At 31.8% G+C, this 21,221-nt stretch overlaps 2 protein-coding genes across 3 annotated transcripts; one reads left to right on the top strand and one right to left on the bottom strand.

The window, feature by feature from the left end:
- The first annotated feature begins 1,811 nt into the window (after positions 1-1,811).
- Positions 1,812-8,774, top strand: LOC130945382 (E3 ubiquitin-protein ligase RGLG4-like). 2 transcript variants are annotated; one of them, XM_057874133.1, is made up of 11 exons: positions 1,812-2,497; positions 5,594-5,678; positions 6,007-6,147; positions 6,214-6,327; positions 6,523-6,620; positions 6,687-6,766; positions 6,849-6,954; positions 7,037-7,164; positions 7,263-7,374; positions 7,445-7,501; positions 8,197-8,771. In XM_057874133.1, exons 1-11 carry the CDS (start codon positions 2,171-2,173, stop codon positions 8,281-8,283), a joined length of 1,335 nt encoding a protein of 444 aa, XP_057730116.1. In that variant the 5' UTR covers positions 1,812-2,170; the 3' UTR covers positions 8,284-8,771. The 2 variants fall into 2 exon arrangements, with proteins under 2 accessions (XP_057730116.1, XP_057730161.1); XM_057874178.1 differs by lacking the exon at positions 6,007-6,147 and having other exon boundaries at positions 8,197-8,774.
- Positions 8,775-14,408: 5,634 nt separating this feature from the next.
- On the bottom strand, positions 14,409-18,721 carry LOC130969935 (uncharacterized). Its single transcript, XM_057895861.1, has 8 exons — positions 18,553-18,721; positions 17,019-18,437; positions 16,719-16,904; positions 16,584-16,638; positions 16,086-16,234; positions 15,583-15,669; positions 15,008-15,136; positions 14,409-14,885 (listed from the first exon to the last, which is right to left on the bottom strand). The coding sequence occupies exons 1-8, from the start codon at positions 18,616-18,618 to the stop codon at positions 14,772-14,774; spliced, it is 2,205 nt and encodes a 734-aa protein (XP_057751844.1). The 5' UTR covers positions 18,619-18,721; the 3' UTR covers positions 14,409-14,771.
- Between the last annotated feature and the right edge of the window lie 2,500 nt (positions 18,722-21,221).

Genomic DNA, 21,221 nt, shown 5'->3' with positions numbered 1-21,221 from the left:
AGTGTTGGAGGAAGAGGCTTTAATTCAAATGTGGGTGGTGCATTCAAATTTTCTTTCCTAGGGGATTGCATGCATAGAGTTAAAGAAACTTGCATGGCATCCTCCTTAATTATTAGAACGTAGCATGGAGTGTGCATGACTTCCTCCTTTATTTGTACATCTTTTCCTTCTTCTATGTGTGAGGGTGGAGAGTTCTCTTATGCACTAGAGTATGGACTCCTTCAATTGATTCTTTCACATTCTTTTGTAGGATTTTGTATTATTTCTCTTGGAAAGAAATTTGCATGTTTCTCTATCACCTCTTGTAGCCTTTGAAGATATAGAATCCTAAGACTTGTATTTCCCAATTATCTCCTTATTCATTGAAATTTTACTTGGTACAAGAGCCTCTTGGTCTTGCTCTTGTACTTTTAACTTTTTCTTTGTAGCCTCAGTTTTATTTTCATTCTTCTTACTAAGCACTCTTCCAATCTTCAAGCTTATAGCCTTGCATTCTTCTCTTGAGTTGAGAATTGCATTGCTAGGAAAAAGATTGGTAGGTCTCTCAGCAAGATATTGTACCATTTGGCTCATTTGCACTTAACTATAGAGGGAGAGGGACCTATCCCTTCCTAGAGGTATGTCACCTAACCTTAACTATAACCGCCGCCTCTTGTACAGATACTGACTTAAATGTTGGAGTCCTTGCAGGTGGCTCCACCTCATTCTCAACCTGTCAGGCCAGAAGAGTCATTCACCAGAGCTCTCCAACACCCATCTCCTAGTCTCCCACACCTTTACTACCACCAAATCCGACCCCGTTCGATACCCGTGCAACCGAATAATAGCCCATTTAAATTCATGATATAATAGTAACAAAATAACATCATTTATTAATGATAAAATAATTGAAATTTGTGAACTCATATCAGAATTTATTACAACAATAATAGACCTTCTTTAATTGTCTATTTTTCAAGACTTAATGACAAAAACAGCAACATTAGTTACTAACAAACATACCAGAACAACCAACATATTAGTTTTTTTTCTTCCTCTCTCTATATATGCCAATTTCTTCTCCAACTTAATCAGCTTATGTTCCACTTTATTCTTGCACAAATACTCTTTCACATTATCAATCTTATCGTCACAAATTAATCTTTTGTGCCTCTAATTTCTGTAACATGAAAGACAAAATTTTACAGTGGGATAGATTTGTCAACTCTAAATTTAAAAAAAAAAAAATTCAATTAACTACATCAATCTACAAAATTTATATAACTATTTTACCTTAAAAGAAGGAGCACCCAAAGAATAACCTATTGGAATTAGTTGGTGTCGTAGACTTGTACAATATAATATAGACTCCACATTTGCACATTAGAAAAATGCTATCCTTTTCGTCCCCAGGACAATGAAATTCGTTGCATGCTCGAAGAAGCTTTTTCGCTGGCCACAAAACACAATCTTAAACACAAAAAATTCTCTAACTATAATGCTGCAATAGAGTCTGACTTTAATTTAAAGAGTTAAGCCAACTCCCAAAATAATATCTAAAGATACATAATAAACTTACTATTAGTAAAAGATTTTAAATTTTTTATTTAATAAATATAAAACAAATACATTCTATTTCAAATAAAACTTTTTAATAATTTTAAGATAAATATTTTTAAGACACAAAATAAATAAATCTAATTAAAATTTATGAGAGATTAATTTATTACAATTTAAAAAGATTAGGACATATTTGTCTTTTTCCCATAAATTTATACATGAGTATGCAAATGACAGTGAGCATAAATGCAGAGTTTAATGTTTACACCAGTATAACACGCAAAGCCAGTTTCGGTATTTATTTTGTGTTCTTCAGCCTATGTGTTGGGCAAGAAACTAAAGAAAAGTTTTCTATTACCTTCAAAAAAAATTCTCGCACAAGCTAACAAAGTAAGCTAGAATCAGATACTTTCCCCTACTTAGCTTATTTCTTCGATCAGATCAGAATAAATTAGCCTTTTTCCAGTGGTTTCTAGGAAGTAACTAGCCGCTCCACACTCAAAAGTCTCAAATAGACGCTCTACCTTCCTCTTTCTTTTGCCTTCAATATTCCTTTTGACTATAAATTCTCTCTCGCACACAAAAACATGTATTCATCTCTTGTAACGCCTTTATTATAGCAGAAGATGACATGGGTAACCTCATAGCCAGAAAAAGAAACAGTGGTACTCGAATTTCAAGAAATAATACCAAAGAAAGTGGTGGAAGAAATAATAGTAATTATAATTCTTCAGCCATTGACAATAGACCTTTATCGTTATCACAATTAAGGCCACCGCGACATTTAGTTCCACCACAGTATCCTTCGCTGCAGCTGCCTCCGCTGCGACCGCAACGAGCACCATCCATGTCTAGGGCACAAAATAAGTCAGGACAGGAGGGATTAGCAGCCATGGGAAAGAAGGATGCAGCAAAGAAATATACTTTGATTAAGGATAATTTCACTTCTCTTGAACAGGTTTTGCTCCTTTATCTTCATTCCTTCTCATTAACATGTTTAGTGTTTAGTGTATGTTTGATTGGGGAAAAAGTTACACATTTGCCTAATCAAAATATACTCTTATTAGTGTACTTTTTTGTTATTTCCGTTTAATCTATATGCATATTGTGAAAACAAAATTCAAGAATTGGATTTATAGATAAAAATATATATAAAACTAATTTAATTTATGAATGTCTCACCTATCGCTATATCACATTCATCCTTAAAATTAGTTAGAATATGTATGAATTTCTCTGTTTTTTCGAGCTTTTTGTGCTGATGATTCTCTTGTTGGTTCATTTTCATCTATCATATGTTTTGGTTCATAAGTCTCTTTTTTTTCGTCTTCTAATTTTGAAATGAGGCTGAGATATTTTTCAGTTGACTCCTAGTCTGGGATATTTTCTGAGATAATCCGATTAGTATAAAACGTTGGAATATAGATGACCAAGTCAAATTGTAGTTTTATGTGGTAGATTTTTTTTGGATGACTTATGTGGTAGAAATTTAGTAACTCAATAAGGTCAACTTAAACACCCCCAACAAAAAAAAAAAAGCATTAATAAAGTTGAAGTATGATTTTTTTTTATGTATTTTATTTAATATAATTGAAAAGTTCAAAATCTTATAAATATTTCAATTTTTCTAACACCCACCAACTTTTTGTTACCAAGGTAAAGATATTAATCCTATGTTTGAGAATTGAATTAATTTTATAACTATTTCTTGATATAACCATTAATAAATTATTATATATAGTTAATTTATGTTTAATTTGTCTTGCAGTTTTTTACATAAATAAAAAAAAAATTTGTTGGGGGCTAACATGTCTTTCACGTCTTTCAAAGTTGTTATATTAAAAACGCACAACTTTTGAAGTAAACAGGATTTTAAATTTGGCTCTTGCTTTCAAATTTCAAATTTTATCACTTGAAGTTAAAACTTAAAAGTATATTAAATTGTCAAAGGAAAATAGGTGAACTTAAATTCTAAATTTTGGCAGAAACTTACTTTTTTTTGTGTTTCTAAGTATCTTTCTTGGTTTTTATTAGAATCATTCAATATTTATTAGCATGATATCTAGTTTGAATAAGTATATTTGTTCTTTGGAATTAGAAAATTTTTTTTTTTGGGAAAAATTAGGATTTTCTTAATCCATTTTGAACCTCAACAAAATGTTGGATTCTATTTAACTAGCAAGTCTTTTTCTTACAGGTAGACATTTTTTTTCAAAATTTTCTCTTCAATTGTATTATTCCTCTCCTATTTTTTAGGATGTGCTCTTGTTATTGTAAGAAATAAAGATACAGTTAAAGAATCTTTTAAAGATATTGAGAGAGAAAAAGTAAAAAAATTCAAGATTGTTCTCAGCACTAGAAAATTAATATTATAACAAGGGTATTTTCTTGCCAATGAGTTATAGCTCAAATGGCATATATATATATATATATATATATATATATATATATTAGTTTTAAAAGAAATCATATTTTTTACGATGAAGTAATGTCTTTTTTATTTTTTATTTCAACAACCATGTCATATAAATACTATGTCTTATCATCAATTATATTTTATTTTATATAATCAATTTGTTTATAAAAAAATATATTTTTTATTTTTTATTTATTTGCATTCTATTTATATGTTTGCATATATTAATGTTATTTTTATTCTTTAGATGTTTGTGACATAAATTGATATTTTTTAATCTTTACTTATAATATTTTTTTAATTTTATACCATTCTTTACAGTAATGTGTTTTGTATTCATTAGTCCTTGAAATTCTAATTTGTAAATAATTAAAAAAATGAATGAATGAGAATGAAAAACATATAAAAATGTTATATTAAATTTAAAAATTTTTTGATAATTAATATAAGAGATTAAGAAATAAAGAGTAGTAAGAGTCTTAATATATATATGTTGTAGAATTTGAATATTTGTAACTGAACTTTTTTATAATTATCATTATTACGACACTCACTTTTAATGTATATTTATTACATTTAATTAGTACTTGATGTTTCAATTGAATAATAATAGATAAGAGTTTTTTTAAATTTTTTAAAACTATTTTACTAAATAGTAATTAGTTGATTTTAATATTTTGCCAAATTATTAGAATTGCTGATGTGACATCATTAGCAAAGAAAAAAGATAATTTAAATTTATTATGGAAAAAGTTGATATCAACTTTTATATATTATAAATAAATTGCTTGTACCTTTATACATATGAGAATGAACCACTTATGTTCTTCCATTCAATCAAGCTTCAACCATATTTAATAATGCTGCTTTTTCCAAATAATGCTGCGTGAAAAATGTTTAATGAAACAAGAAAGCATATACATTTTTAGATAAATATATATTATTGGATTATTTTGATGTATGATTTATGAAATTTAAGTTGACATACATTTTAACACAATCCATAATTTAATAATAATTATTTTTATCATCACCAAGATATAATGCTCTCCGGCTTTAGGGTGTGTTTGTAACTTGAACTTTTATTTTTCCTTAATGTGAGTTTGGTTGAAAATAGATTGAGGGAGATATATATTATCTACGGCTCATAATTCATAAATTCGTTAACTAAAGGTTTTGGGTTGAAATTTAGTTTTAACCTTAGAGAGTGCTAAGGGACAGTAACTTTTGTGTTTTATAACTATTAATTGGTCATCAATAGTGTTTTTAATGGTGCGAGATTACATCCAATGATAAGAAATTACTCACTTTTTTTTATGGTTAAGTGCTGGTTACAAAACACAAAAGTTGCTGGCCTCCTAGACTTTTCCTTTAACATTATTCATTAGTTCAAATTTTGTAATATTTCTTCTCAATAGACTTTTAAAATAATAAATAAATAAAATAAAGTTTCTAATATATCATTTGTGTTCAATGAATCTCGCATCAAATTGGCACACATTCTTTTATGGTTAGATAAGGCATCAGACTTACACTTCATCTAAATTCAGTGATAACGTAAAATGTGTCAATTTAGTGTAGATGATATATAATGAGTACACAAAATATTTCCTAAATTGTGTTTATATATATATACAGGTTACAACTGCCTTAAGGAAAGAAGGTCTAGAATCATCAAATCTCATCCTTGGAATTGATTTCACAAAAAGCAATGAATGGACTGGTAGGTTGTACCACATAGATTTGGATCCTCTCATGTTCATATTTTCACGATTGATTCAATTACTATATATAGTAAAACAGAAGAAAGCCAAAAGAATAAATAATAAGTAATAGAAAAAGATTCATGAGGATATGTGTTATTTTAAACCTTGAGAGAATCCTAATCTGGCTCATGATCCATTGCATCGTGTATAGAAAATTTTGGGAGGCCAAAAAGAACTACGGTTTCTGACATGAGAAAATAAAATATGGGTTTTGGAATAAGTTTGATTTTAAGTGTTGGGTTATTAAGTTATTATGAAGCCAATGCATCGATGTTGTTATTGAAGGCAGAATGTCATTCAACAATAGAAGCCTGCATGCCATTGGAGAGACATCAAACCCCTATGAGAAGGCCATCTCTATTGTTGGCAAGACTTTGGCTCCCTTTGATGATGATAACTTGATTCCATGTTTTGGCTTTGGTGATGGTAAGTCCTAACCTTGCATGATAAGAAAAATTGACAAGTTTAATCAATTTTGTTATTATTGTGCAGCAACAACCCATGATCAAGAAGTGTTTAGCTTTCACAGTGATCATACACCTTGTCATGGTTTTGAGGAAGTTCTTGCGTGCTACCAAAAGATAGTTCCAAACTTGAAACTTTCAGGTTATTTTCATATGTAGCTTTTTTTAAGCGTGTCTCAGGATAAAAAACAAGACCAAAAAGTTGTCTATATTTCTGTATTTGTCTCATTCTCTAAATAGGTTTGTATTTTCCCGTTTTTCTGTATTTCTGTCTAGAGACAATTACCAAATGCCAAACGAGGCCTTAGTTCAGAAATGATTTCGTTTTTGTTTGCAGGACCAACTTCTTATGCTCCTGTGATCGAGGCTGCAATAGACATTGTTGAGAAAAATCACGGCCAATTTCATGTGTTGGTTATCATTGCAGATGGGCAGGTACATAGTTAATGCTACCTCATTATGTCTCTAATCTTATTCATATGAGTTTGTTTGATTTGTAAGGTTACTAGGAGTGTCAACACTGAAGATGGAGAACTGAGTCCTCAAGAACAGAAGACAATCAAAGCTATAGTTGATGCAAGGTACACATAGATAATCTTACACCATTCCTATTAATGCTTATACCATTTTGTTGTTTCCAATCTTTTTAATTTCTGATATCAGTGAATACCCCCTTGCAATTATTCTGGTTGGGGTTGGTGATGGTCCATGGGAAGACATGCAGAAGTTTGATGACAAGATACCGGCGCGTGGTTTCGACAATTTTCAGGTATACAACTTGCAGCTGAAAGTCTACATTCTTTGCCAGCACTCTGTCGCAATGAAAATATCCTACTTACCCTTTTATGCAGTTTGTTAACTTCACTGCCATAATGTCTAAAAATATTGGCCCCTCTGAGAAAGAAGCAGCTTTTGCTCTAGCTGCTCTCATGGAGATCCCTTTCCAATACAAAGCAACCCTTGAATTTGGAATACTTGGGTATGATCCTTGTGACTGGTACTTGAGTCTATATTTTTTAGATCTATGTTTGTTTAACTGAATATCTGAAAGGATTTGCTTTGGAGTTTGGACAACAGACGTGTAACAGGAAGAGCGAAGAAAATAGTTGCAAAGCCTCCTCCAGTTCCTTATTCCCGGCATGTAATGAGCAATGCACAAGCATCACCAGCAGATGATCGAAACCAAACGGTATTTCTAAAGAATCATGTCTCCAAATATTGCATGCTCTATTATTTATGCAACCAATTGAATTTTGTAGGCCTGCCCTGTATGTCTCACCAATGCAAAGGAACTGGCTTTTGGATGTGGCCACATGGTGAGCCTCATTAAATCCCTAACTCTTTTTTCATTTCATATTTTTCTCATGATAAAAATGCAAAGACATTAGAAGTTATATAACTTGTTAAAAGTATGAGATAAATATAGAGACAGGCAAAATATTCTGTCATTATGAGACAAAATGACTTGATTTCAAACAACCTATTTTGTCTCTTTATATTGTCTTTATACATTTTATCCTGAGATACATGCCAAACACAACATTAAGGTAGCGTTTTGTGGAGAGACAGAAACTGAAAGACTGAGATTGAACGACAGAGACTAAGAAACAGAGACAGAAATAAATCTCAGTATTCTGTTTGGTGCTAAGTGGGAGACAGAAATTAAAACAAGAATGAAACTCTAATTTAATTTGTACAAAAGGTAAAATTGGAATTAATTAATTGAAATGAGAATATTTTAGGTATAAAATGTTATTAAAGTTTCAGTCTCTGTCTTTAAAAATTTCAGTCTCATGTGTCCTCATTTTTTGGAAGTACTGAGATACTGAAATTTTAAGAACAGAGACAGAAATTTTAGTACTAGTCTCTGTCCCAATACCTCAAAACAAAAAGCTACCTAAGGAATGTTTGGTTACAGATAAAAACGGCATCTTAAAGTTATTTATTAATAGTGGTTTTTAACTTCTAAGTTCTAACTATATATATACATATATATATATTGGGGGAGCAGACTTGCAGAGATTGTGCATCAAGGTTAAGTAATTGTCCCATATGCCGTGAGAGGATCACTAGTCGTCTCAGGGTATTCACTGGCTGATTAGTAGAATGATGATGGTGTGGCTTATTAGATTCGTAGGAAATGTACTTATTTGTTGTAACATGATAGCTTGTTATCTCTTCAAGGATGGTTTCAGTGTGCTGAAATGTGGATGTGTTTGTGCAAAATTCTAATTTGTTCATGTTTTTGCTGCCTCAGTAGTAGTTCATTTCAATTGGAATCCTCACCCATTCCTTATATTATCAATCTAATTGTTAAATTGAGATGTTTAATGGCATATGGTCACGGTTCTGGCATATGGATGTTTAATGGAACGTTGCTTAGTCTAGTTTGGTCATGTGTAACTACTCAACTTTTAACATGTCATGACAAATGCTAATCTAATCGTTGAATATTACTTATTGGTCAATCTATGATATTTTATACTCTTGAATTTAGTTATATATTATTGAGCCTGTCGCACTCGTCGTTAGCGAGTTTATGTAATATTATGCGTTTGCGTGAGTAAAATAGATATATACACAGTAAATATACATAAGCATGAAATTAAACAAAGTATATTATACGAGAGACGCTCCCGTGAAGATGCAAAAAACGCCTTTTTTTTAAAGATATTTTTTAATAATTAAAATTTAACATATATAATCACTTAAATTATGTTATTTTTATTAAAATTAGGTCAAACAAATTAATTTGACCGAAAAATAGTGAATCAAATTTTAAATTCGTCTAAATTAATATTATTTTTTATAAAAAATGACTACAATACTCCTATTATATAAAATTACTAAAATATTCTTATTATATATATTAATTTTGAAAATTCTAAATTCTAACCCTTTTTTTTTCTCTATAGTTATAGGGTTAAAATTTAAAGTTTTCAAAATTAATATATATATATATATATATAATAGGGATATTTTAGTTGTGTTTTATAATAGGGATATTGTAGTAATTTTTATATAAAAAATATTAATTTATACTGATTTAAAATTTAATTTATTAATTTTTTTGCTAAACTGATTTATCTAGTATAATTTTAATAAAAATAATATAATTTAATTGATTATATATGTTAAATTTCAATTTTAAAAAAATATATTTAAAAATAACGTTTTTGATATTTTTATCTAAGTGACTCCATTTATATAATTATATCTACAAAAATGAGCTGTGTTTTGATAAAAATGCTTGATTGCTAAAGTATTATTAACTTTGCTAAAAGAACACATTAAATTTTTAAATTACCTCTACTATAATAATCGTTAACCTCTTAAAACCCTCACCCAACTTCATTAACAATAATCAAAACTACCGTCACTCCGTAACCTTCTTCATCACCCTAAACTACTTTTCACACTCTTCCAAACTCGTGACAAATAGAAACGCCCACTGTGAGGAAGGAAATGCAAGTTTAGTATTTAAATAATCGTGAACCAAAAGTGAGAATTTTTTGGTTGAGAATAGAAGATGGTGATGAATAATTGCTTGAAGAAAAGCATGAGCTGTATAAACAGAATAATAAAACAAAAGAAAATGAAAATGAAGTGAAATCCAAACACGCGAGTTAATATTTAGATTGGCATTGAAATTGGGCTAATTTTGTTTTATATGGATTAAATATATGTGTAATATGTTATTATTGGCCAATTTGTTTAAAGAGAAAAAACAAGTAATAAGTTTGAAGAGTTCAATTTGTACTTTTAATTTCTTTTATTTTTTAAAACAACAATTAAAAAATCCGAATTCAATGTTAAAAATTTTTAAATTTTTAAAAATATAAATTAGATCGTCCATTTTGTCAGAAGTTAATTTATTAATAGAGTAAAAAATGGTAAAATTTAATTACATTGGTGCATGGTGTGTTATCACATATGTAAATTTGCTATGGTCAGTCACCTCAGCTACAAAACACAAGTAACGTTTTGGGTGAAAAAAAAAGTAAATATATAACTACAAAGCACAAGCTGCGTTTGGCATAGAGGGACAACCACGTATTGAAACGTGTCCCATGTCCCCTGCATACAGATAGGATCAGCCAGATTGACCACCTTGGAGTTCCCCAAACACAGGTTGCGATTGACAGACGGTAGAGACAAATCACAAGTTACGATTGACAGAAACATCGGTGTTGGAAGAGAATGCTAAAGTGGGTCTTTAAAATACAAAACGCAAGTTGGAAGGAAACAACCAAAATTTTCATTTCATTGAGGGTTTGTTAAAGTGACATTGCAGGAGTATTTTGCATTGTGGGGTACAAAGATTTAGAGTTTCAGCGAAGAAGAAAGAAGAATAAAAAAAGGTTTAGGATTTCAGGGAGGGAGAAAGAAGAATAAAAAAAGGATAATTTTATTGAGTAAAGAGTAAAATTAAGAGAAAAAAATGGTTCGTAATTTTATATTACCTCAAAAATATATTATTGAATATCTAGATCATCTTTAATGGGTAAGTATTTTTTTAATTTTATAGTGAATAAATTTATTTATTTTTATTTTATTTGTTTGTATTTTAACTGTTAATTTTATTGTTAATTTCGTCATTATTGTTGTTGTTATTATATGAGTAATTATTATGATTAAGTGACCCAAAAAAATTATTATTACGATTAGTATATTGTTAATTTTTTATAATACTATTTATGATAACAATAATAATTTATTATTATTAATATATTAATAAAAACATTTTAAGTATTATATAAATAATTTTTATAATGCTATTTATAATAACAATAATAATTTATTATTATTAATAAATTATTATTATTTTGTTTTTATTATTATTTTTTAATATATTATTAACTATTATTATTAATATATTAATGTTATTAATCAATTTTTTAAAAAAAAACAAAAAATGGTACGGCTCATATTATTATTATTATTATTATTATTATTATTATTATTATTATTATTATTGTTATTATTAGTGTTTTCGGTATATATGAGTAATTAATATTATGGTTAATATATTATTATTTTTTATAATGATGTTTATGATAAAAATAATCATCTTTTCTAATGCTGTTTGTTATGACAATAATAATTTATTCCTATGAACCACGAGTTTATATAAATACGGAGTTTTAAACTTTTTTAAAAAGTTGAATCTGATGTGTCTGATGTAAAATATGTGTCACGTTTTTGGTGATGATCATGCACCGTTATTGCGAGCTATTGCTGCGTCGATGGAATTATGCTGATAAGAAATAATGTCCACGCCGTCAATAGTAATAACATATTTTCGCAAATTAGTTAGGAAAAACTCTTACGCGTCTGTCGTCTCACCCTTGACTATCGTAAATGCAATAGGTACAATATTTTGGTTCCATCTAGTGTCACCATAACTAAAAATGCACATTTATATTTTCCATACAAGTGTGTGTCATCAACCTACACCAATAGTTTACAGTGTCTAAATACTAGAAGTTCCAAAAAATGCGATGGAGAACTCTTATACCTTGAACCTCCTCACTATCACGGTAAACGGGAAGCGTTTTTATTTAAACACAAGACCTTGGCATTTTCGCAATCATTGCTTTTAACCATACTGGTAGAGTCTGGTAAGAAACTTCCCAATCACCGAAAATTTTTGCGACAGATTTCTGCTTTGCCAACCAAGCCTTGCAGTTACTTACAGTGTAGTTGAACCTGGATTGAACTTCTGCAATAATAGACTCCACCTTCATCGACGGATCTGCTTCAACCAACGGCCTAATAGCATCTATAATTATGTTTGAGTCTAACTTGGCATGATCTTGTAAAATCGTCCTCATTGTGTTTGCCATTGTATCTCATGATCTCCCAACAACCTTTCTTTCAAATCAAACCAGCTCGAATAAGCCAATCGCACCCTACAACGTAACCCTTGCATTTTGCATAGAATGTCTACGACTCAAACTCATACACAGTGTAATCAACTCTTCTAGAGATAGTGTAGCTTTTGATTGCATATATCACCGACTCTCTTGAACTAAATTTCATTCTGATACTAAACTCACCATCTTCCATCGCAACATTGACTTCACCTACGACACGCAAACCACCGTTAGTCGTACAAGGCAAATAAAATAAATGGTAGTGGTAACTTTAATTAATAACCATAACATACCCATATTCGCATACTCAGAAATTTTTGGGGCATGCATGACTTCGAGATCCAAAGACCGCAAAAAAGATAGAACACCAAAGGGGTGGTGCTGACTTGCAATCGCATGCGCTTCATTTTGTACCGCTGAATTGCCTGACAGGTCTCCGTCATCGTTTTCGTCATTGACTTTATAGTTGGCTTCAAACTTTTCTTCACTGTTGTTGTTATTTTCTTCCCAATCTAAATCCTCGAGCTCATCAACATTGGCCTCCTCGCCAACCGCGTTCATCCCCATATGCTGTTCAAACTCAACGTATAACTCTATCATCGGCACGTGAAATTGGGTTTGTTGATCAATATAGAACATCTGCTGCATACATGCGTCGTCAGTGATGGACATTATTTGAAACTGTATCAACTTACCAAATACTTGTACAGGATTTCTGTACAAAATGTTGCTCACCCTTTTCGAAATGTAACTTTGTATGTTTTCACAAATACTATTTTGCAACTCTACAAAACTCATGGTGCATGGAATAGCAAATAAAAAATGGACATTCATAAACAAAAGTCACTCCTTTGTGTGTGTTTAATATAATCTCACTGTTATAATACACTCGCAAATTTACAATACCTTCCATAACCTCAACTTCAACTAACGTGACTTTTTTGACACAACTATTTGCCAAAAAAACCTCACAAGTATGAAATATACGAAAGAAAGAGAAATGAGAGTAAAAGTGAGGTAGTTGGGGTGAATTGAGTTTTGTATTTATAGGTAAGGCATGTGCAAAACACAAGCTACGTTTTGCAATTTTCAGTAAAAAAAAAATTTAGACATTTAAAATGCAACCTGCGTTTTAGTATCTCAAAAAATAATAAAAAAATTGAATGACAAAAAATTAAAAAAGCTAACTGGAGTAAAATGCAAGTGAAAAAGTAAAACACAAGTTATGATTTTACCTGACACTATAGCCGTGTAAATATTTGATACATGTCTATTTTGTTGAGTTACACCATAATTATTTTCATATCGAAAAAATCAGTCCCATTTTGTAATTAATTAAAAAAAAAAACAAAATAAATCAGTATATCTGATTTTTGGATATTACTGTGCAACCAAATAAGAAATTGGAGGCACCGAATTTTTAAATCCTATACCATTAAAAAACACATCTCCTATCTCATCCTTGTGTGATACACACTCCCGTGCAGCATATAAAAAATAATAAGTGCTGAAATTGTTAAATTTCCATTGTAGAATTGTTGATAGCTCCAAGGGGTGATGCACCAACAATCTCCCTCCAAAATCAATTAAGTGATAAACCAAATATCAAAAAGCATTTTTAGGCCAGCCTCATACTAGAAGTGTTCTTCATATTTGTCAATTTAATCCCTTTTTTATATTTGAGATTGTGTTTCAAAACAACAATGTTCGAGTTTATCATCAAGAAAATAAATTAAACAATTTAGAGTAAAGTATTGTATAGTTTTTAATATTTTAAAAAAAATAAAATTTAAGAAAAATAAATTCAATAGTAATGTTTTCAAATAAATTAAGATAAACATATGCTAACTTTTTTTTTTTCTCTTCATCAAAGATAGGGAAATTTTTTTCAGTCAAATTAGCCCGACAAAATCAAAGAACATATGAAACCCAACAAAACAGGTAAAAAAGCCCACAAACCCAACTACACCTTCAGAAATATTCAAAGACAGAGAAAACTAGATCTCAGAAATAGTCAAAGACAAAGAGAAAGCGGTCAAGACTTTCTAAAGTGAAAAAATTGGTAAAATAAGGAGTTAATTATTCTTAAATTAAGATAATGAAATACACATTTTATGAGAGTTGCAAAATCAAATAGTGATTAATCCTTCACTTTACCACTTTACAAACTTTCTTCTTTAGAAAATCTAAATTCAAGAAAGAGATATCTACAAGAAACAAACAAATCAAAAACACCTAGCAACAGAAAATAGATTGTTGCAATAGGAAGAAAACAGAATTAATGCCAACTTGAAATCAAAGGGAGTGTGAAGTATAATATCCCCACTAAGCAAAGAGAAATAAATGTAATTTTAATTTTCTATTTGTATTTTATTCATTCAATAACCATTACTTCAGCCAGGGAAGTTTCTACGAGACCAATTACACTGAAGCGAAGGTAAGACATAAAACACAAGTCCTCCTATTTTACAGCGCAGCCATATCATACCTTTGTAGCTTAATAGCTTTTTAACTTCTATCTATATGTACAACTACAACCTGGGCTCTCTCGCTTTACAAAGCATACTAACAATAACAATTAATGTTACAACTATTTTTTTATGACATGAGAAACTACTCCTAAAACATCTTGCTACAACTTCAGAAGCTACACTTAAACAATACTGCTTTTCCTTCGATTTCATTACTCTTCTTAGAAATCTCTTAAGTCTCAGGCAACCATGGTTAAAGCCTTCCCTTTGTCTTCTCCCTTGCAATTCATATTTTCTAAATAAGTCTTCACAGATTTGTTATTGGTTTCAAAGATGAATGACATGCCTCTAATCTGTACGCAAGCCATTTACCTCGAATTATAACGCTCTCAAGGTATACAATAATATTTGAGCATTGTAAATTGGAATATATATAAATAAACGTTACTTTTAGGTAGAAAGAAAAGGCGATTACCTCGATCAAACAACTAGCACTAAGACCCCGCAGCTGTCCTGGAGCAACCTCTTTGCCATTCAAGAAGATAGAATTCTTGCCAAGATTTTTAATAACGAAAGAGCCATTTGCTTCCATCCTTATTAAAGCCTAATGGATAATAAGTAGGTGTCAAAGTTGAACCACTATGAATTTGAATAGGGAAATTAAAAATTATGAAGGATATGATAAAAAAATGTCTGGATATCTTATTATCTGGGTCCTTACAAGTGCAATGTCCATTGCATCACGAAAATCATGCAGATGCAGACACCGTCATGGTACCGGTAGTTACTTCAATTACCATAAAAACACACAATAACACCATCACATTAAAACTAGAGATTTTCTTTCTCCAGGCATATACAGATCATTTAATTGTGATTCCGTTACTGAAATAAGTTTATATATTTTCCTTTTCAAATACAACAAAGTCTTACCAACTGCCCCCTCCTCCATCCACGCAAAATGAAAATCTATGAAACATAAATCACATCCAATCATAAAAGCTATCCATGCACAGAAATTTTGCACCTGAAGCTTTTGAGAAATCTTACTTGTCGTCTAGATATTTTGTTAGCACACCCTTCTCTTCTCAAGTCAATATCAACATGTAGGTCATCAGTTCCTCTTCCAAGTATGACCTGTTAAGTAGAAAGAAATTGCACAAAAGCAGAGAAGAATCAATTATACTTGGAAAGAACATCACAAACTAAAAACAGCAGCCCTAATCAGGAAAATAACATAACTAAAACTTTATATTTTAGTGTTGAGGAACACTCGATCAACAGAAGTATTGCATTTCACTTCAATAGAGTTCAATTTGTTCAGAGATAATGCTAGTCTGGTTCTGTTTTGTTTGCAATCAAAGCGAAAGCATTAATTGGCCTACAAGATAACAAATCACAGCATGGGAATCCAAAGTGAAGGTAACATGCATTACAAAGAGATCTTAGTATTTCACAACGTTCAACAACAACAACAACCATTTTCTCACTCGTACAAGGTCATTCATCCGCATTTTAAAGAAAAACAAGAGGTCAAAACTCCATAAATTTACCTCGCTCTTGTTAATATATTGCTTCAGATTACGCCCATACAATACAGCAAATGCCCCCCGAGATGCAATGGCTCTTTGCATAAAGGACTGTGCACATTGCTCCAATCTCATGATGGTCCTCTTGGTCTCATCATGTTGATATCTCAACACTGGAGTAAAAGATTAGAAGACAACAGCTATCATTAAAATAAATTCTCTGAGAAAAACACATTAATAAAACTTCAGAGGATAACCCACGGCTCTATTTAAACCCTATCTGTTGACGATTGATATTGAAAACTTTAATTATGACATATGGAAAGCATATACTCTAAAAAAAATGCTCATTGGGTTATAAGCAAACTCATTGTATCCAGTGAAAAAGTTCTAATCAAATCATGAAAATCCATTTTTGTTAAACACACTTCAATATTCAACTTCAAACATTTTTTGAGGCATAAATTAAAACCTCAAACAAAACTGTGATTATTTTATTTTTGCATGTGTCAGATAAGTTACCTTCTCTGCTTGCACTTGTATCTTGATCAGTCGGACATAAATCCATTTCAAGAATCTGAACAAGAGAGATCCAGGATATGAGAAATAACAAAGTATGTAGTATAATTGCTATTCAATGCAACATACAATAATTACCATTGCCTCAATATCAGAAAAAGAAGGAATTTCATTATCAGAGTCATCTTCGTCATTATCATCATCATCATCATCCTCCCTTTCCTGATTGAGAAACAATGACTTTCCTTCAGATTCGGGTAAATCCTTTTGTTGCCCTGCCCTTGAATCTGCATGATGTCTTGCTGAAGCCGAAGCAACACTTTCCTGCTTACAACATACAACTTCAATGAACTTTCTTAATGAAAGAAAAATCATAAATGACTTTCCTAACAAGTTTTGCACGTAGTTATGAACTACTGATGGAATTCATGCATTAACCTTTTGTTTTGGATGTCCATCCATGGCTGTCAAGATAGCAGCATGAACTAATCTTTTGCGACTTGCATTAATACTGACACTGTTGCTCTGACTAGGAACTGCTGAAATAGGGTTCCTTCCAGGATTTTCAGCTCTCGTAACAACACCGACAGGTGGCTGAGTTGAATTTATATTTGGCACTAACACTGCCTTAACTATCTGTCGCTGGGAAGACATTGAAGAGTGTGAATTATTTTCTTTCTTCAAGCTTCTATCTAGTTCCTTTTTCATTTGGTTATTAACAGATGAATCTGTATAACCTGCATCCTTGACAATTGGTTGGGGTTTCCTAGTCAACAAACAAGGAACTATAATTGACGAGTCTGCACTGTCTTCAGATGGAACATCAGCATCCTCGGCATTCAGGAAGCAGAACTCACACTCTTCACTGGGTTCACGATGAGGGGTTCGGACCGAAACAGATGACACAGCATTGTTACAAGGATCACAATCATAAGGCACATCACCACAACTGTAGTCTAATGGTTTGGCAACAACCACCAATCCAGCTGTAGATGAATTACTGGGCATTTCACCAGCTTTGGTCATCATATCCACCTTCCGAGATTCGCAAATATCAGAGGCATCATTTCCCTGAATTTCACAAGGAGAGCTCAACAGAAGCGAATCAACGTTCTCATAACAAGGCTCATCCTCATTTGATAAGTTCGAAAGTGGATCAGAAAGGCGCCTTTGGTCCTCTCCCGACATAGATGCCAAAGCATTCGACACATCAACTGCACATTTGCCTTTCAAACCATGGGAAGGGGGAAGCGTTGTTGCCCTTGCTTCCTCCCCATCGCGATCATTTCTTCTAGGACTCGCTTCGACAGGCATGGCCGGTGCTGGCACATCCTCAATTGTTCTCCACAAAGGAATATCACTCATAGAATGAGACAACACAACATCCTCCAATCCAGAGTAACTCCCATAACCAACCAAATTATTAGCAACCGAATTATTATTCATATCCTTATCATTATTATCATTATCTAAAGTTACAATTCCCCCGGATTCAACCTCGCCCTCACGCTTAAGCTTAACCAAATCCAATTCATCATGTACTGCCTCGTCGAAAGAATCAAGAGAGTGAAAAACCTGTCTGCAAAGCCTCTTCCGCATGGCGTAGTACTGCTTCCGGATGCTAGGACCTCTCTTCCGCTTCGCCGCCACAACGCTAACGCCATTGTGTGCGTCACCAATTGTTCCTTCCTTAGCGGACTTTCCGGAGAGCTCCAAATTGACCATGGAAACCGAAGCCTGGGCTGATACGTCCGCGTCATAGAGAAGAGAACGCCACCTGTCTCGCAATTCAGCAATAGAATACTTTCGCGAGAATTGAACCGCTCCTTTCGCCAGCGATTCCAACGACGCACCTGCCTACACAACCACAACCACAAATATGTTAGGAATTGAACTGAATTGCGCGAATTAAACACCAGACGCAAGGGTTTGGTAGCTTAAGCCGCGGCAAGAGAGAGAGAGAGAGAGGTACCTCAACGGCGTTCTTTAAGAGAAGGTCATCTTCGGGGATCCAAGGTGGCAAAACGAAGACGTCCATGGAGAAAGGAGAAGGGAAATGGATCTGAGCGTTGCGTTGGGTTCGGGAATTGGGGAATTGCGAGCTACGATGGTGATTGGTGAAGTGGTGAGTGAGTGAGGAGTGGTCAGTGGTCAGAATTTATAAGGCGTGGCGATTGGGGAGAGAGAGAGAGAGAGAGGAATGATTTGTGAAGGAAGAAGGGATGGGTGTGTGTGGTTTGTGTGGGAGAGAGGGTGGTGAAGCTCGTGAGCATGGGTGTCGTCTCTACATTGTAGAGCGGTTACAGTTACATGTTTAGAAGAGAGTCATATTCCACGGAATGATTCCCTTTTCCCGGTTTACCTGCAGGGGGCCAGGGGCAGTGCCATCTCCATGACCATTCTTGTGCTGTAACTGTAAGTGTAAGTACGGCCAAATCTATCCATTATCTATTATTTATCTATTAAAATATAATTAAAATCAGTTTTCACTTAATAACATAACTAATATAGCATTTTCTTCATGCTATTTTTCAATAATTCTTTTAAATTTAATTAATTATCATTAATTCATTCAATTAACTACTTGATTTAATTTATTTGAAATTTAATATAACAATTAGTAAAATAATTGATAAACAAAATCAAGAAAAAAATATTAGCTTATTAGTAATGACAAAAATAGCAGCGAAATAAATTTTTTATTTTGTGAATTTATTTATTTTGAATTTTTTTGAAAAGTCTTTGACTTATTAAATTTTATAATTCCAATTCAAATTCTATTTTAATGATCTCATAATTGGCGCATTATATCAATTCTATCTAAACTAAAAATATTGATTCTTACTCTATTTTTTTTTTCTTATTCATAATTTTATAGCCGATTAAATCTAAATTTCTCATAATAAAATGATTCTAATCAATCGATATCAATATTTTATATAAATGTATTATATAAATTTTTTAAGCGTATAAATAATTTTTGTTTATTATGTGATCTTCACTATCTAGGTTTGAAAACAGCTTTTTTTATGAAGGTTTTTAAAGGAAGTTCACAGTTCTATGAACTTTTTAGGAAGATGAATTTAAACGATTCACAACTATGAGCATTACATCTTTTTCAATTTTGTTGAATGGTAATTCGAGCAAAACTTTTCTCCCTGCAAGAAGATTAAGACAAGGGGATTCTTTATCCCCTTACTTTTTTATCCTTTCTATAGAGATTTTTTCAAATATTTTACATAAAAGTTTAAAACAGCAGACTAATACAAGAGATTAAAATAGCAAAAAATAGTCTAAAGATTTATCATATTTTTTTGCAGACAATAACATTTTTTTATTAGAGAATTAAATCGGACAATACAAACGGTTAAAAAAACTATATTTTTCTACCAAAATGTATCAAAATAAAGAATTAATCTAGAGAAATTCGAGTTATCTTTTAATTGAACATATTTTTTTTGTTTTCTACGGTATCTCCCAATCCATGAGATTAATAACTAATCCGTTGCGGCACTGAACTTTATTTAAAAGTTTGTCGTTGGCCAATGAGTTGCTGCATGCACAAGGCAGGATCCGAACTCCGACATTTATTTAAGCGAACTAGTGAACTAACCACTAAACTAACCCAACTCGATTTTTATCTGAACATACTTACTATAGACAAATGATCACTTAAGATTGGCTAGTGTTTTTTTTTTTTTTGGACCTAGATTGGCTAGTGATTAAGACGGTAGAAAAACACTCTAAGTATCTTGGGCTGCCAACTTTTGTAGGTAGATCCAAGAAGCGGGTTTTTGACTATATCCAAGAGCAAGTTGAAAGAAATTCAAATGGTGAAAAAAAAACTTTTGTCCAAAGCAAGGAAACAAATGTTGATCAATGAGACTAGACCAAAAAAAAAAATGTTGATCAATGAGTGGCTCAAGCAATACTTACGTACATTAATGGATGCTTTCGACTACCCTGTAGACTATGCTATAACATTGGAACCATGATAAACAAATTTTACTGGAGAGCAAAGAATGGAAAAAGAAATTTTCACCAAGTGAAATAGGACAAACTATGCGTTCCGGAGCAAAATAAAAGATTAGGACTCAGGGAGAATACTGAGGCTTTTAATATGGCCCTCTTAGCAAAACAAGGCTAGAGATTAATGAAAAATACAGAATGCTTGGTAGTTAAAATCATTAGAAGCAAGCACTACAATAGGAAAAATTACCTAAACTCATACTTAGTATTCGCACCAAGCCATAGCTGGAGGAGTATTTAGCAAGCAAAAAGAGTTTTGGAAAGGGATAAATATTGGAGAGTTGAAAACAAGAGAAATATCAAAATATGAAAAAATCCACAATTACCAAAGCAAATTTGTTTCAAGTCCTGGAGCTCCCCATCCTCCCAAAATTCAGTTAGAGCCAGACTTAATAGTGTCAAATCTTATGCATATAGGTGGAAGAAGTTGGAATGCATAGTTAATTAGGCATATCTTCCTACCTTTTGAAGCCCAATAGATAATGAAAATTTCAATATCCAAAATAGAACAACTAGACAAATTTATTTGGAAAAAAAGCAGGAGATGACAATTTTAATCAAGCTAGTCAGTCTATCGTAATATCTGATAAGGCAAAAGTGTTATGTTTGTAT

The sequence above is a fragment of the Arachis stenosperma genome, chromosome 1 (assembly GCF_014773155.1).
Source record: "Arachis stenosperma cultivar V10309 chromosome 1, arast.V10309.gnm1.PFL2, whole genome shotgun sequence".
Lineage (NCBI taxonomy): Eukaryota > Viridiplantae > Streptophyta > Magnoliopsida > Fabales > Fabaceae > Arachis > Arachis stenosperma.
Note: the sequence above shows the minus strand (reverse complement) of the source record. Positions and strands in the feature narration are given on the sequence as shown.